We start from the raw sequence: 15,567 nt of genomic DNA, 5'->3' as shown, positions 1-15,567 counted from the left end.
AAAGTGAACCTTATAGAGTGAAGCATAAAGTGAACCTTTTCTTAACAGAACATCATATCATGGATGCATATGTTCTTAAAATGGTTTGGAAGAGGCAAAAGTGATTCAGTTCCTGAAACATTTGAGCTGTATCATCTAAAGAGCGGTTTGATGCTATGCTAAAACATTAAACCGCAGAAACTTATCCAAGCACTGAAAAGTATTGTTCTTCTAGGAGTTTTCTGCAGATGGGTTTTCATGAACAAATGTGCCAACAGTTTTGAACCATCGCAGTAGGTTACGGTGATCCTTTACATAGAGCCATGCCTGAAGAAACGGGAAGAGACTCTCGTTCACACCTCGCTCCTCTAGGAAGCCATGAAATACATCTCTCATCTTCTCATCGAGCTCTCTGTCAAACAAATAGAAACACTTACTTGCCAATAGAGTAACTTTTCTATCAATTGTGAGTTACAAAATGCTGAATTGCATGCACAAGCTCCCATCTTTAAAACTGAGAAATGCAATGAAAAAGAATGTGAAGAACAGGCCACAGTCTAATCCTTGATTTGGAGGTTTCATAATAGACACAAACCGATTGTGTGGCAATAGTTAGACTTCACTGCAAATATGTCACAGCAGTAACTGAAATATCTAGAACACATCTACCACCACTCCATTCTAAATTTTAATTCCTCAATGTCTACCAGAAATTGACCAGTAAGATGGTACAATATAGGATTGTTGTTTCTTGAAATCAATCTTCAGAAAGTATGAGATTCTTTCAGAAATGACGATAAACCTAGTTGGCCTAATGAATACCACTTTCTTACTTCGACAGTTCTGAGTGTAGTGAGAGGAGACAGCTTAAAACAGAAATGAATCACCTATACTGGCTCTGACAATCTATAAGTTCTCAAACAAAAACATTATAATACGCCTATTCATCTTCAATTGGATTGGTTCTCCCAACTTTGGATAGAAAAATTAAGGGCAGCATTAATCTCATTCTGCTACTAGTCACTAGTCATCTCTCATACTAAAACCTCAAGCAAATAATGAAATCTAAAATACTGTGATCATAATGAACAAGGTTAAGAGAGAGAGAGAGAGAGAGAGAAGCTCACTCAAAAGAAGGGCCAGTGTACTGAGTAGGATCATCAGAAATCTCCAAAGACTCGAGTTTAGGCCTCATGGAAACGGAGTGAATACCCAAAGCGTCAGGGTAAAGACCGCAAAGGAAATGCAAAGAATCAGCCTGATTTGGCTTAGACACAGCCACATGGAGGAACAACTGGTTGATCCCTTCGTCTTCCTCATCACCTCCATGAGCCAACCGCATAACGAAAAGACTAATCTCTTCATTTCCAACAGATTTCTTCAGAACAGCTCCTCCAGTTCCTTCAAGCGATCCTTTCACAATCTCAAATGGCGAAGGAGGACTCACTTTCTGCAAAATCAATTGAATTCAGTAAATCTCAATCCCACCAAAAACCCTAAGTGAACGAATCAGCAGCTAGGGTTTAAGTAACCTATAATAAACCCTAAGTGAAAATATCACTAGTAATCTAAGACGAAACGTAGAGAGAGAAACACAGAGCGAGAGAGGGAGAGAAGGGGAGGGAGGAACGAACCGGAGGAGGGGTCATCTTTGAAACTTCAAGATAATGTTCTTTAAGGGAACGCAGAAGCATCGAATCCACAGCAGCTGAAACGTTGCCGCTCTTTCCACTTCCACCGGCTTTACTGGATAGAGCTCTCTGTAACTGATGCCGGACGGCGACATTTCCGATCACTCTTCTCCACATTTCTTCTACTTTTCCCGATGAGAGCAACTTTTTTTTTTTGTCGAGCAAACAAAACAACACCAAACCGCAAGTGAAAAAACAAGTATTAGTTAGGTTTTGCCCGAATACGATATTTACTCGAATGGAACCAAAAAAAAAAAACCAAACCAGCTTATTTTATTCAAGAAGATTCTCAAACATACCATAAAAATAAGTTTTTTTTTTCAAAATTAGCACAACATCTCCAAAATTTCAAAAATAGCACCAATTAATTTATTAAAATTAAATCTTAAATTCAAAATACTAAACCCTATCTCTCAAAAATATACCCTAAATGTGAAATTGAGAACCCAAACCTAAAAAACAAAATTCTAAAAATTAATTTTAAATATTTTAATGTGTTAAATAGTGTTATTTTTGGAAAATTATGGAACGTGTGCTAAATTTGGAAAAAAAAACATGTTTTAGTGTTATTTTAAGGTATTTTTCTTTTATTTATTGAGATTTGTCAGTTTTAGAAACCATAGTTAAAGTAGCCAAAGTCATGAAATTGGGGTGTTTTAATATTTATAGAGATTCATAGTTACTATTACACGACACTGTTCTTGTGTTAAATAGCATTGTGGAACTTCACCATTATCGGATTAGCAATCAAGACATGTCCCTCTAAAGCCTTAATGATCCGATAAGAACTGAACAAAAGAATTCAAAAGAGAAAGCTTTTCATTTCATGTTTCACTGTGTGTGATACGATTAAAAAGATCCATCCAAGTCATAATTCTAAAAATACGGGCCAACCAGATTCCCCCATCAAAAGATTTGTTCAAGGCAAAGTCTCATATGAACAAAACCCGTCAAACACATGTTCATATCAAAACGGTGGGTGGATTTTGATGATTTCTTCACCTCATCGGTTGCTGATTGTAGTTTTTCTTTTCTTTTTTCTTCGCGGCGGCCAACTTTGCCTTCCTCGCTGCTGCTTCCTTTGCAGCAGCTGTTGCACAACCATCCCCATCTTTGCTTGATTTCTTCTTCTTCATCGATGCTAACTTCTTTAGCTGTTCTTTGACATCAATCGATGAAGAAGACTCCTCCTGCTCAGCAGACTCACTTGCAGCATCCGAGTTACTCTTCACTTCACTCTGAGATTCTTTCGCCTCCTTCTGTTTCTCCTTCTTTTTCTTCTTCTTTGAGGCCTTCGATTCTCCAGTTGCATTCTCCTTCTTCTCTCCCTCATCATTGACTTCTTTCTTCCCTTGCTTTTCTGTTAGGTATTTGGGAGAAGAAACATCTATCAGTATTAGCTAACATGGTTTTCCCAGCCAGACATAAGTCAATGTACACAAGTAATATTCACATATAAACGTCACCAACGAATGAATACAGTAGAGTACCTTGAGAGTCTTCTTGACCATTCTCATCTTTGGCTGCAACTCCAAAATCTGCTAACAAAGCCTCAAGCTCAGCAAGTTCCTTCTTTTTCCTCTCTTTCTTGGAAAGTTGCCTCTCTGGCTCCTTAGGAGGTGCAGGACCTTCAGGAGCCTTTTTCACCTCAGCCTCTGCTTCTGGATGAACTTGTTGGGTCTCTGTTCCTAGTTCTTCCTCCACATCATCATCATCTCCTTCATCAAGAATGTCTTCTTCGCTTTCACTTTCCTGCGATATTGAAATCACATCCATCTCTATCAGAAACCAATGAGCAGATTTACAGACAACCAAAGTTGCAAACTTATATTGTTTAGAAAATTTTCTATAACAGCAAAAGTAAACAATTAGATAAATGATATAATCTACAGCAGACAAAGTAGCTTACTTCAGAGGAACATTCAATTCCTTTTTGGGACAATACAACAACCAGGAAACACAGATAGAGGTAAACATTTTGTGAATCGACAGGTACAAAGCATAAGCGAGACATCAAGAACAGAAAAAAGCCAAATCATTAAAGTCCTCAAGGAGAGTAGCACTGAAAGAATATGAAATCAAAAGAGACCACTTGAACATTCACACAACAATGCAATCAATCTCTACAGCCAAATGCACAATCACGATGACAAACCCAAAAATCAGTAATGAAAAAAAGCAAATGAAAGAGTTTTAAACCGTGACCTCAACGTGAACGTCTTTGGCATCGGAATGGGAGGCTTCAGAAGTGCTAAACAGGGACTGAGGTGGAGCAGTGGTAGCGTAATAGTCGTCATCTTCATCATCGCTATCGATATCAGCCCAAGCTTTGGCTTTGAGAGGAGTAGGTGCCCAGTAGACCTGTGGCTCAGGCTCCTTTGGTGGATCTTGTCGAGACTTAGAGGAACCTTTGCTCGACTTACCCGACTTCTTCTTCTTCCTTGAAGTATCCAACGCAGCAAACAAGTTGGTGTTCTGAATCGGCATCGATCCTTCGTCTCTCCTGTTTCCACCACCAACCATCTTCTTCTTCTTCTTTCTTTTCCTCTTTCAACCCACTATAGTCTTCTGATCAAACCCAAGGATCAAAATTTCCCAAAATTTCAGCTGAGAGTATTGATGAATCGAGTAAGTTAAAGGTGATGAAGGATGGGATTAGAAGAAGAAGAAGAAGAAGAAGAAAAATGATGAATCGTCGCTAATTTCTACAAAAAGGATTGATCTTTTTATACAAATTCGTTGAAACGGGACCAACTAAAATACTCTGATGGACGGCGATTTTGAAAGCGATGGAAGATAGATAGGGTTCCCCAAACCCAGAAACGACAAAAAAAAAAAAAAAAAAATGTATACTGGTGGTGATTTAAAAGAAACGTAAGATAGGAAAATTGAAATCGAGAGACAACAATGAGAAGGAACAAGAGAATAGTATATTGGAAGCTTCGGGAAGCGATTGCTATCGAATGCGAGGGGATAGAGATACTACTGTAATTAGGGTTTTCTTAAGGATGTGGTGTGTGTCAATGGTAAAGACTAAAGAGGTTAGAGCCTACTACTCGGTTACACGACACGCAGCTACTCGCAATGAGATCTTCTCTATCATCTCCTATGGATCAAATCAAACCGGAAGTTACAATAAAATTGTGAACCGATCGATCTCAACTTTATTTTGATTTTTGAACACAAGATCTGATTTCCCAAATAAGGCTACTTTCTTTTTTAACAAAATTAAAATTAGAGTTAATTTTGAATTGAAAACGAGTTTTTTTTTTTTTTTTTTACATCAAAAAATGTTGAACATATATCTAAACTTTATTTCGATTAAAAAATGAAATATATATATATTAGTGAAAATAGACCAGATTGACACAAAATTTGAAAAATATTGCTAGATTGACACCCTTCCTTAGGGAAAAACTAGAATGACACAAATTTGTGTTCAAATTACCAAAAGCCCAAAGAAAGTAAAATAGGAAATAAGTGAAATAAAAAATGAGTGAGTAATTAAAAAAAAATGAAATCTCAAACCTTTTTTTGTCCGACATTCGTTTTCCCTTTTCTCAAAAAAACTCAAACCTTGCTTCTTCCGCCGACGACAAAGAGATTTTACAATCCCAAAAAAAACCCGATTAATAACTCTAAACACCGATTTTCACTTCTCCAGCCAGTTACCGACGCCAGTGACAAAGAGGATTGTTTGAGAAGAAGCCGAAACAAAATCTGTGTCATTCGGTGGTGGCTGATTTTCTTTGTTCTGTTCTGTTCCGGTGGTGAGTTTTTTAATGGGTTATTATGTATGAACAGAATTGTTAATTGCAATTGTCGATTATTCCTGTTTTTGTTTTGGGTCTTGCTTTTTAATTTCAAACCTTGCTTCTTCCGCCGACGACAATGAGATTTTACAATCCCAAAAAAAACCCGATTAATAACTCTAAACACTGATTTTCACTTCTTCAGCCAGTTACCGACGCCAGTGACAAAGAGGATTGTTTGAGAAGAAGCCGAAACAAAATCTGTGTCATTCGGTGGTGGCTGATTTTCTTTGTTCTGTTCTGTTCCGGTGGTGAGTTTTTTAATGGGTTATTATGTATGAACAGAATTGTTAATTGCAATTGTCGATTAATCCTGTTTTTGTTTTGGGTCTTGCTTTTTAATTGTTTGGTGGATCCTCGAAAGCATTGGTAGAAAGGATTAGGCTTCTTGTTTTGGGTCTTTATGATATGATTTTGTCTCCAATAGCTTCTTAAATCCAAAAGATAAAAAGCTTGTCTCAGTTAGGTTTGGTTACATCGAATTGCTTGTCTCTCTGACCCTCTGCTCTGCATCAGAATTTGTTCTAATAATTGCATCATGTATTGGTTACAATTGATATAGAACCTGTAAATGTTCTTGCCCGCTGTGTGTTATTTTTTTTCTTTTTCATCTTAGTATCATCTAAGGAGTGTTTCATTAAGTGTTGAGTATTTAGATTTCATTCTCTTATGCTATATTCTCGTTTGATGTTGTTGCTCATGTTGTGTGAAGTGATTCACAGTTTTATGGCTTGGCTGTGATATCTGAAAAGGATTTTTTTTGTTTGTTTCTATAAGTTTCTATTTTTTGTTTGAAATAGCTTTTTAACAGCAATCTCATCCTTCTCTGGTTGATTATGTTCTTGCCCGCTATGTGTTATTTTTAATAGCTTTTTATCTTTTGGATTTGTTATGTTCGGTTGATTATGTTTATATTCGTTCAGCTTTGTGTGTTATCAACTTTGGATCCTCAATAGCTTCTTAAATCCGGTTAGTCTTTATGATATGATTTTGGGTCTATTTATAGTATAGAATTTTGTGTCGAATTTATATATATGTTTGTGTTGATTTGTTTATTTTTGATTTACTGCTTATCGAATTCTCTTTGGACTCTTATCGAATTTTCTTATCATTTGATTCTTTTTTTTTCTGTATCTTTAGGAATGGCATCTTCAAGCAAGAGCATCAAATATCCTTCTCTACTCTATGAAGATGGAAAATCGCCTCTCCAACATAGGAGCATGAACCACAATTGTTTTGTGTCCAAAATTGGATTTTTGAGAGAAGGATTAGGGGTGGATGTCTGGGAGAAACTCAAGGAATCATCTCTTGGAGTATTTATAAAGTTTGCTGAATTGGAATACACTTGGGCTGCGCAGAGAGTTCACTTTCTACTCACACATCAGCTGAGAATCAACAACATCCATGAGGTTTGGTCTTTGATCGATGATAGGCCAATTAGATTTTCTTTAAATGAGTTTGCAGAGATAACAAGGTTAAATTGTGATGCATTTGACCCTTTAGAGAACTTTGATGTTGATCACCATGATTTCTGGAAAGAAATGAAAATTCCAACAACCCTTGATGGTCCTATGTGGACTGAGTTGGTAAACGTGATTGATTCTAACAAAACATGGGATTTTGATAAGAGGATGATGGTTGGTAGGTTATGTCTGTTGTCAGTATGCGTACATGGAATTCATCATACATCTAGAATCCCATTGGTGACTGCTAAGAGAGTTTTAGATCCTGTTGCTTTTGAAAAACATCCATGGGGTCGGGTGGCTTTTAGTAGTTTAGTGAATTCTGTTAAGATAGTTGACTATGACGGAGATTCATACACCATACACGGCTGCGTTCATGCTATGTTGATTTGGCTGTATGAGAGTGTTCCTGGAATTGGAGAAAGTTATGGGTTTAGAAGGACAGAAGCGAGTGGTGTTCCACTTCTTGATTGGCGATCATCACGAAAACGTATCAACTTCACAGACTTCTTCAAAAAAGAGAAGCATTTGCACGGACAGGTTAGTAGTTTGTTATTTTTTTTTAAAAAATTATTTTTTGACATGTACTAATAATTTGTGTGAATTGAAACTTACTTTATTCATTGCTTGTAGGTTCGTGTTAGGCATATGATTCATGTTTCAGAGGAAGACATGTATCCTCTATGGTCTGACTCAGAGGAGCATACGGATCCACACCTAGACGAGCTAATTAAAGATCTCATTCATAACCGTTTGTCTCTAGATGCTTGGAGTTGTGGCAAGACAGTTGGTATAAGTTCAAAAAAGAAGAAAAGAAGAGCTGAAGCTGATAAGGTGAATGACAACAGAGGGTGCAATCCTAAGAAAAAAAGATGGACAGATAGTGATCCTAAATGTGAACAAGGAGAAAATGTAACCAACATGGAGGTAAGGTTTCATTTTCTTTACCGTAATTGATTAACATTTTTTGTCTTCTCTATTATGATAATAATGAACATGTTATTGTAGGATGGTAAGGATGACACGTCAATTTCTTTGGATATTTGGAGGGCGATTGAGAAAATGAATGAGACTATTTCTGACTTGGGCAAAACACTCAACAGTCGAATAGATGTCTTGGAGAGTAAATTTGAAACATGCGTTGAAAAACAAATGACGGTGTTCAAAGAGGAGATGGGTGAGAGGATTAAAGCATTGGAGAAAGAAAGAAAAGAGCCAAAAGAAGCTGATGTACGGAATGATGCCACTTCGCACACCATTAACGATGATGAGGGAACAAGTAAAGCACCTGTAAGTTACATTTTCCTTTACTTCTCATGTTCTGAATTTTTAAAGCTTCTCATGTTCTGTTTTTAAAAAGCTTCTCATGTTCTGAATTTTTAAAGCTTCTCATGTTCTGTTTTTTTTAAAGCTTCTCATGTTCTGTTTTTTAAAAGCTTCTCATGTTCTGAATTTTTAAAGCTTCTCATGTTCTGTTTTTTTTAAAGCTTCTCATGTTCTGTTTTTTTTAAAGCTTCTCATGTTCTGTTTTTTAAAGCTTCTCATGTTCTGTTTTTTAAAAGCTTCTCATGTTATGTTTTTTTTAAACTTCACATGTTCTGTTTTCTTAAAACTTCACATGTTCTGTTTATTTTTTTACTTCTCATGTTCTGTTTTTTAAAAGCGTATCATATTTTACTTCTCATGTTCTTTTTTTTTTGTTTTAAACTTATACGGTTCTCATATTTATATCAAACTTCTCATTTTCTGTTTTGTTAGAACTTCTCATGTTCTGTTATTTTAAACCTTCTCATGTTTTTTTCTTTTAAAACTTCACATGTTATGTTTTTGTAAAACTTCTTATGTTCTGTTTATTTTTATACTTCACATGTTCTGTTTTTTTTAAACTTCTTATGTTCTGTTTATTTTTTTACTTCTCAAGTTGTGTTTGTTAAAGCGTATCTGTTTTACTTTCATGTTCTTTTTTTTTTGTTTTAAACTTATACGGTTCTTTCATGTTTTTTTTGGTTGCAGTCATGGATTGTTGAGATGAAGCAGACATCACAAGATGAATTTCCAGTTAAAAGGGTGGTGAGGAAGGTTTACACTGTCAAGAATAAGAAGAAAGAAGAAGATGAGATATCAGAGAAACTTCCTCTCTTTGAAAAGAAGGAATCTGTGAAGGTTGAGAAGAAGGAAACTTCCAAGAAAAAGAAGATAACTGCTAAAGCTTCTGACGATGTTGAGGATATAACTACCCAAGTTCAGAAAGCTAAATTCAAAATAGCTTCAAGTTCTGAAGATACATGGTCCAACAAGGAGGATCAGTTGGTACATAAAAAACTTGAGATGACAATAAACCGCCTTGGAGAGGCTTTGACGAGGTTGGATGGACCTGGACCTTCGAAGACTACTAGACGCGTGCCCCAGTTGGCAGAATCACAGAAGTATCCTTACCTTGGTAACTCGACAGTCAAGCGGATCATTACAGAGGGTGATAATGTGTTAGGCGACCATCTTAAGCCTGTAGATGATGAGAAACATCAGACACTTTTGGATTTTCTCAGCCTTGATAGGTATACATCAACAACTCTGAATCGTTTATAAAAGTTACTATCATTATCTATATATGTACTAACTCTTTCTTATATTCACAGGGAAGAGCCACTTAGCACCAGCAACGCAGCTGTGAGATTCTATTGGAAAATTATGACTCCAAGGGAAAATTGGCCAAGCTTTGACTATGGATGGTTGACAGACCATGTAAGTTTATTTTTGATAATTTAGTATAAGGTTTATTCTATACTATATTTTCGCTTATTCTAGTTTTTATTTTTTTGAATGTAGCACATGGGTTGTGCAATGGCTATGTTCCGGCGAAGATATATGCGTGAGCCTTGTCCGTATCCTAAACAACGCATAGCTTTCTTAGACCAAGATCTGATCACTACATTGAAGAATGACTACATGCAGTTTGATATGGGGCCTAAGAATTTTGTGTTTCGGGATTCCTATGTGAAACACGTTTTTGGTGAATATCCTGAGGAGTCAGCTACGAACAAGAAGTGGTGGATTGATGTGGATAACTTATACGCTTGTCTTTTTGTCAATCAGAACCATTGGATGGCTTTGGATATTGACTTGCGGGGTAAGAAGATTCACATCTATGATAGCATACCAACCTTGGTGAGTGACGATAAAATGGCCATTGAGTGTTTGCCTTTAAGGCGAATGATTCCAGCGATGTTAAGTGACATGATTCCTGAGACGATCCGTAAGAAGAGTAGAGCAATGTTGGAATTGAGAAGGGTGAAGAAAAATGTTCCTCGGAATGAAAATCCAGGTGATTGTGGTGTGTATGCTCTTAAGTACATTGAATGTTTAGCTCTTGGGAAATCATTTGATGGGCTTTGCGATGAGAACATGTTGGGTCTTCGGATTAAGCTTGCAGCGGAATTATATGACGAAGTCAGAGAATTAGCCATACCACCTAATATGACTGATTCATATCCTCAAGCTAAAGCTATTATCATCCCTTCCCTAGTTGATGAGTCCTTGTAGACTATTTTGTGTTATTGCCTTATGTTTTGTTATAACATTATCATTGTAGACTATTTCTTCTTATTGTAGACTATTTTGATGAGTCCTTGTAGACTATTTTGTTTCATTGACAACTGGTTCTTTTGCATATGAATTTGAATGTGAATGACATGTAATTTTTAGCTTAACCACATGTAGTGAATTTTTAGCTTAACGTGAAGCTTTCTACTCATTTTAAATTTTAAATTTGAACGACATGTAGTGAATTTTTAAGCTTTCTACTTCTTATTGTGAAGCTCTTATTTACGACATGTAGTGAATTTTTAAGCTTTCTACTTCTTATTGTGAAGCTCTTATTTTTTCCACGAGTATGCTACTCATTTTAAATTTTAAATTGTTAATAACAAAAGAATGAGAGAATATAAAAGAACTTTCAAATAAAACGAGTTATATGTCAATGAGTACATGTCTTGCGAGAATATAAAAGAACTTTCAACAAAAACTAGGAAATTATAGAGTACATGTCTTGCGATTATGTCCTACTTGGTTGCAATTACCACATGTGTATTGTTTTCTTGGCTTCTTCTTTTCCATTGCAATTTCCAATGCCGATTTGATTCTTGAATTCTTTGGTCTACCTGGTTGTTGTTTTGGAATCGGGGGTCTACATACCTTCGTTATCACATGTCCAGGAACAGATTTATCAAGCGCCCTTGGCATGATGGCATTCTCGTAGGAAGCGTAAACGTAGTGTTTGCGATAATAAGGATGACTCATTGAAATGCGAGAAATGTTTCTGAATTCACCGGCCGCAATTGCATGTGCACAAGGGAGTTTCTCCAAGTCAAACCTGCAACACGTACACTTTTTATCTTTCAAATTGACAACATGCAGAGATGTTCCACTTGTTACTTGTACTTGGTGTGCATCGATATCTTGGACAGTAAGTAACTTAGCATAGTCCACACGACCCTATAAAATAATTGTGACATTATATTAGAAACTTAGTTGTATAACATACACACTTGCTAAGAAAGGATAGAAACGAACAGACCTGGAGAATTTTCTCTACACCACGAGTCAAGTCTGTTGTCATCTTCAATGCATCAGTCCTTCTATCAGAAAACCACCTAGTCATCACAGACCTTATTTCTTCCAACAGTTGTACAATAGGAAAGCTCCTAGCATGTGACATGACCTTATTCATTGATTCTGCAATGTTGCTTGTAAGCAAGTTGTACCTATCACCTGGGAAATGTACACGAGTCCACATACGCACATCAGCCCTCACGAGGTACTCATGTAGTGCTGGATTCATGGCTTCTATCTGATCAAATGTGGTTTGAAAGTCGATAAGTCTAAAAGCATTCGCCGCCTTTTTAACCAAAGCGAATTCTGCTCGACCTTTAAACCGGACCAAAATATTCTTGTACATATGGTATGTACATATTCCCCTACTAGACTTTGGATAGACCTTTTTAATAGCTTTCCCAATTGATTGATGCCTATCAGAAATAATGGAAAGGCTTTCATCATCTGGTATCACACAGCTGAGTTGCTTGAAAAACCATTCCCATGATTCATCATTCTCTGTATCAACCACGGCGAAAGCAATAGGAAAAATCTGAAAATTGCCATCTTGAGCTGTTGCTGTCAGTAGTGTCCCTAAGTATTTTCCCTGTAAAAAAGTACCATCCACAACAACCACTTTCCTCAAAAACGGAAATCCCTGTATGCTTGCACCAAATGCTAGAAAACAGTACTTAAATCTTTGAGCTTCATCAACATCAAGCTGTGTAAAAGTTCCAGGATTTGCCCTTTTTATCATATACAAATATGTAGGAAGCTGCTCATAACCACTCTCTGGACTACCCCTGACCAACTTGCGAGCATGCCTTAACGTTCGATATGCTTTCCAATAATCCATCTATCATCAACAAATATTTTTTCTTCATTGTTGTGAAAAAAACAGAAAAATACTACTGGTAAACAAAATAATCGAAATAATGCTAAATAAATAGAAAAATTATACCTTGATATGAAAACGTTTATTCAACGCTTCAGCAACATGCATTGGCAGTACCTTGGGACCAACTCCACCAACAAAATCTTTGTACAACTCTCCTAGAATATGATGATCTGCTTGTCGGGCACGCATAGAGCGCTCTGTTACTGAACATGTATGTGCTGAAATAAACACACGCACCTCAAACTTTGGAAAGTGTCTTAATGTTGCAGCTGTTACCCTCCACTTGCATCCTTTAACCCAACACTTTACAATCAATAAGGTTGGTCTCGATTTGTAAACATAATAATCAAACCTTTGAACCAAGGTTAGTATCTTCAAACGTGTTTTTAGGTGCTCCTTTGTATCATACATTTGCCCAACAGCCAAATTCACAGAAGACAAGTCTACCTTTGAGACATCAACTGGTTCCTTATTTTCTTCAATATAAAAAGATGAACTCCTTTTCTTCATTGGCAATTTATGATCCTCTTCTTCTGGTGGAATTCCATACAGGGTAAAATTCTCATCATCAGAATCTGTTCCGTCAGAATCATCACAATAATCAAATCTACTATCATCTTCATCCATCTCTTCTTCATTTGTGTCGCTGGCCATATCAAGATACTCTTCTCCAACCTGATCATTTTCATCTCTTCCTCGTTTCTTACCTATGTGATTCAAATCAGTCTGTATTTTCTTCTTCACTTCAACACAAAGTCGACCTGTATCCCTTTCCAATTGTCCCAGAAAAGTGTGCAACTGACGAGAATTATCAATAATAACTGGTGGTGTATCACCGGGTAAGTCCTGCAATAACCTCTTCGAGATCTTGTAACTCAAGACAACATCAAATACCTTGTTATCCAGCCTGTAATCCTCATAAACCATTCCAATGCAATCATCAAATCTGCTTTGATCGTTACATTGTAGAATTCGTGAACCCCTTTCATTATCAACAACAAACAACCATTTATTGTTGTCAAAGATCCAATTACCACAAACGAGAATCACCTGCTTCATATTCTCTTGGTTGAATGTGAATTACTCTAAAACGTGAAGGAGGAAATGAAAAAAAAAAACCACCTTAAAAGGAAAATAATAGACAAGTCGATTATGAACCCCAAAAGGAAGAAAGCATGATTAAATCCACATTGGAAAGGAGGAAGAAGGAATTTATGGAAAAATAAGATGAACCAAAAAAAGAAAAAAATTTCAGTCGATATAGGGGAGGGGAGGCACGATACAAAAGACCAAAAAAGGGTAAACCCTAGATTCTCGCCATATATGGCAACTGCTACAAAAGTCTGTCGCTTAACTTAAAAAAAAATCTGTCACCAAAGGCACTAATAAATCTGTCATTACTCTGTAAAAAATCTGTTATAAAAAATCTGTTATCAAATGCGAAATAATAGATTTGTCATTACAGATAACAAATCTGCTGTCACTATATCAACAAAAAACAAAACTGTTATCATTGTATTCATATATAATAAATCTGTTATTAAGCAGCAGATTTTTTAGTTAGAAAAAAAAAACTGTCATAACATAAGAAAATCTGCCACAACATATATTGTGCATGTGGGTCAATATAGCAATTTTTAAAAGACTTTCGAAAATCTGTTATCAAACAACAGATTTTCCCTTCAATCCAAAAGTCAGTCATAACTAAAAAAAAATCTGTCATCACTAGATGTCAAACTAGCAATTATTTTTACGTATATAAATCTGTCGTAATGTGACAGATTTTTTAAGTGAAAAAATAAAACTGTTGCAACAATCATAAAAAATCTGCCACAAAATTCCTAGAAATTTGACTAAAACAATGAAAATCTGTCATAACTTTATATATAAGTCTGTCGTGTTAAGAAAATCTGCTGTCCATGAAAAATCTGTCGTTACACACTTCAAATAAATCTGCCATATAAAACAAATCTGCTGTCAAATTCTGCAAATTAATCTGCCATCTAAAATAAGTCTGCCAAAAAAAAACTGCCATCAACAATAAATCTGCCACTTGCAAATTAGTCTGCCATTACATGTATGGCAGACTTTTATATAAAAAAAAAAAAAAAACGAAATTGCAGGAATTTTTTACAAAGGGTAATATTGACTTTTGTTTTTTTCCTAACAAAGCAAAAAAGGGTATTTTTGGTATGAAACTAACCCAACTGACCCTCAAATTTTAGGAGCTAATCTAGCAATTAACTGCTCAATTTGGGTTAAACTAGTAATTCTCCCTATATATTATTATCTTTATTTAGATTAATGAACACAAGATTTGATTTTCCAAGTAAAGTTTGTTTTTTTAATAACAAAACTAAAAATTAAAAGCTAATTTTTAATTATAAATATACCTGCCAAAATTAGTTTATGAATTCTTTTGCGGATTTCTGATACTAAGACGAAATATTCAAATTAAAAAGTTGAATAAATCTAAAGTTTATTTTGACTTGTAAATAGAAGATTTGATTTTCTAAGTAAACAAAACAAAATTGTTCTCTTCTCGCAAAAGTAAATAAGTAAAAACTAAGTCTAAATTGCAATATAATATACCAGCAAAAATATTAGTTTATGAATTCGTTAACGGATTTATGATACGAAATTATTTTTTTTGAGCTTTTATAGTTATAATATCCTTCTTAAACTCTTTATTACTAATTATATTTGCTATCATATATATATATAAAAATATCAAGATTCCAAATAAATAAAATCGATAAACCATTTTTATACATTTTATGTATTTAAATTTGTATAAATTTATTTATTTATATATTTTATATCTGTTAACAATTTATAAAGTTAACATATAGATGAAGTTTAGTTTTTAAAAATTAACAAGAAAAGTTAGTAGATGAATAATAATAATATATAAAATAAATAAAAAACTATTAAAAATATGAAATTGTGTGGAATAACTAGTAGTAGGGGTACTAGTATATGATTTAAATACTTAAATCATTCCCTAGTAGTAATAATCTTATACTAATAATAGTTGTTAAGTTGAATGATGTCTCTAACAATCTGTTTGGCTAGGTGGACACAAGATTGTGGTAGGTTACCATCACACGTGAGAGAAATAAATAATCCTTCAT

At 35.2% G+C, this 15,567-nt stretch overlaps 4 protein-coding genes across 5 annotated transcripts; 1 reads left to right on the top strand and 3 right to left on the bottom strand.

Annotated features, from left to right (window-relative positions):
- Positions 1 to 18: 18 nt before the first annotated feature.
- LOC104721568 (mitochondrial acidic protein MAM33) lies at positions 19 to 1,873 on the bottom strand. Its single transcript, XM_010439582.3, has 3 exons — positions 1,614 to 1,873; positions 1,107 to 1,429; positions 19 to 391 (listed from the first exon to the last, which is right to left on the bottom strand). Exons 1-3 carry the CDS (start codon positions 1,785 to 1,787, stop codon positions 211 to 213), a joined length of 678 nt encoding a protein of 225 aa, XP_010437884.1. The 5' UTR covers positions 1,788 to 1,873; the 3' UTR covers positions 19 to 210.
- A 598-nt stretch (positions 1,874 to 2,471) lies between these two features.
- On the bottom strand, positions 2,472 to 4,879 carry LOC104721567 (uncharacterized). The gene is made up of 3 exons (XM_010439581.3): positions 3,876 to 4,879; positions 3,161 to 3,422; positions 2,472 to 3,030 (listed from the first exon to the last, which is right to left on the bottom strand). Exons 1-3 carry the CDS (start codon positions 4,191 to 4,193, stop codon positions 2,669 to 2,671), a joined length of 942 nt encoding a protein of 313 aa, XP_010437883.1. The 5' UTR covers positions 4,194 to 4,879; the 3' UTR covers positions 2,472 to 2,668.
- Positions 4,880 to 5,206: 327 nt separating this feature from the next.
- LOC147933609 (uncharacterized) lies at positions 5,207 to 10,591 on the top strand. Of its 2 annotated transcripts, XM_087473805.1 has the most exons (8): positions 5,207 to 5,440; positions 5,628 to 5,733; positions 6,623 to 7,485; positions 7,579 to 7,872; positions 7,954 to 8,235; positions 8,959 to 9,500; positions 9,582 to 9,687; positions 9,772 to 10,591. In XM_087473805.1, exons 3-8 carry the CDS (start codon positions 6,625 to 6,627, stop codon positions 10,483 to 10,485), a joined length of 2,799 nt encoding a protein of 932 aa, XP_087329931.1. In that variant the 5' UTR covers positions 5,207 to 5,440; positions 5,628 to 5,733; positions 6,623 to 6,624; the 3' UTR covers positions 10,486 to 10,591. The 2 variants fall into 2 exon arrangements, with proteins under 2 accessions (XP_087329931.1, XP_087329932.1); XM_087473806.1 differs by lacking the exon at positions 5,207 to 5,440 and having other exon boundaries at positions 5,617 to 5,733.
- Positions 10,592 to 10,876: 285 nt separating this feature from the next.
- LOC147933608 (uncharacterized) lies at positions 10,877 to 13,983 on the bottom strand. The gene is made up of 3 exons (XM_087471823.1): positions 12,497 to 13,983; positions 11,519 to 12,142; positions 10,877 to 11,436 (listed from the first exon to the last, which is right to left on the bottom strand). The coding sequence occupies exons 1-3, from the start codon at positions 13,490 to 13,492 to the stop codon at positions 10,975 to 10,977; spliced, it is 2,082 nt and encodes a 693-aa protein (XP_087327949.1). The 5' UTR covers positions 13,493 to 13,983; the 3' UTR covers positions 10,877 to 10,974.
- Between the last annotated feature and the right edge of the window lie 1,584 nt (positions 13,984 to 15,567).

This window comes from Camelina sativa, chromosome 11 (assembly GCF_030686135.1).
Source record: "Camelina sativa cultivar CO46 ecotype springtype chromosome 11, ASM3068613v1".
Lineage (NCBI taxonomy): Eukaryota > Viridiplantae > Streptophyta > Magnoliopsida > Brassicales > Brassicaceae > Camelina > Camelina sativa.
The sequence above is the reverse complement of the archived record's forward strand: the minus strand, read 5'-3'. Positions and strand labels throughout refer to the sequence as shown.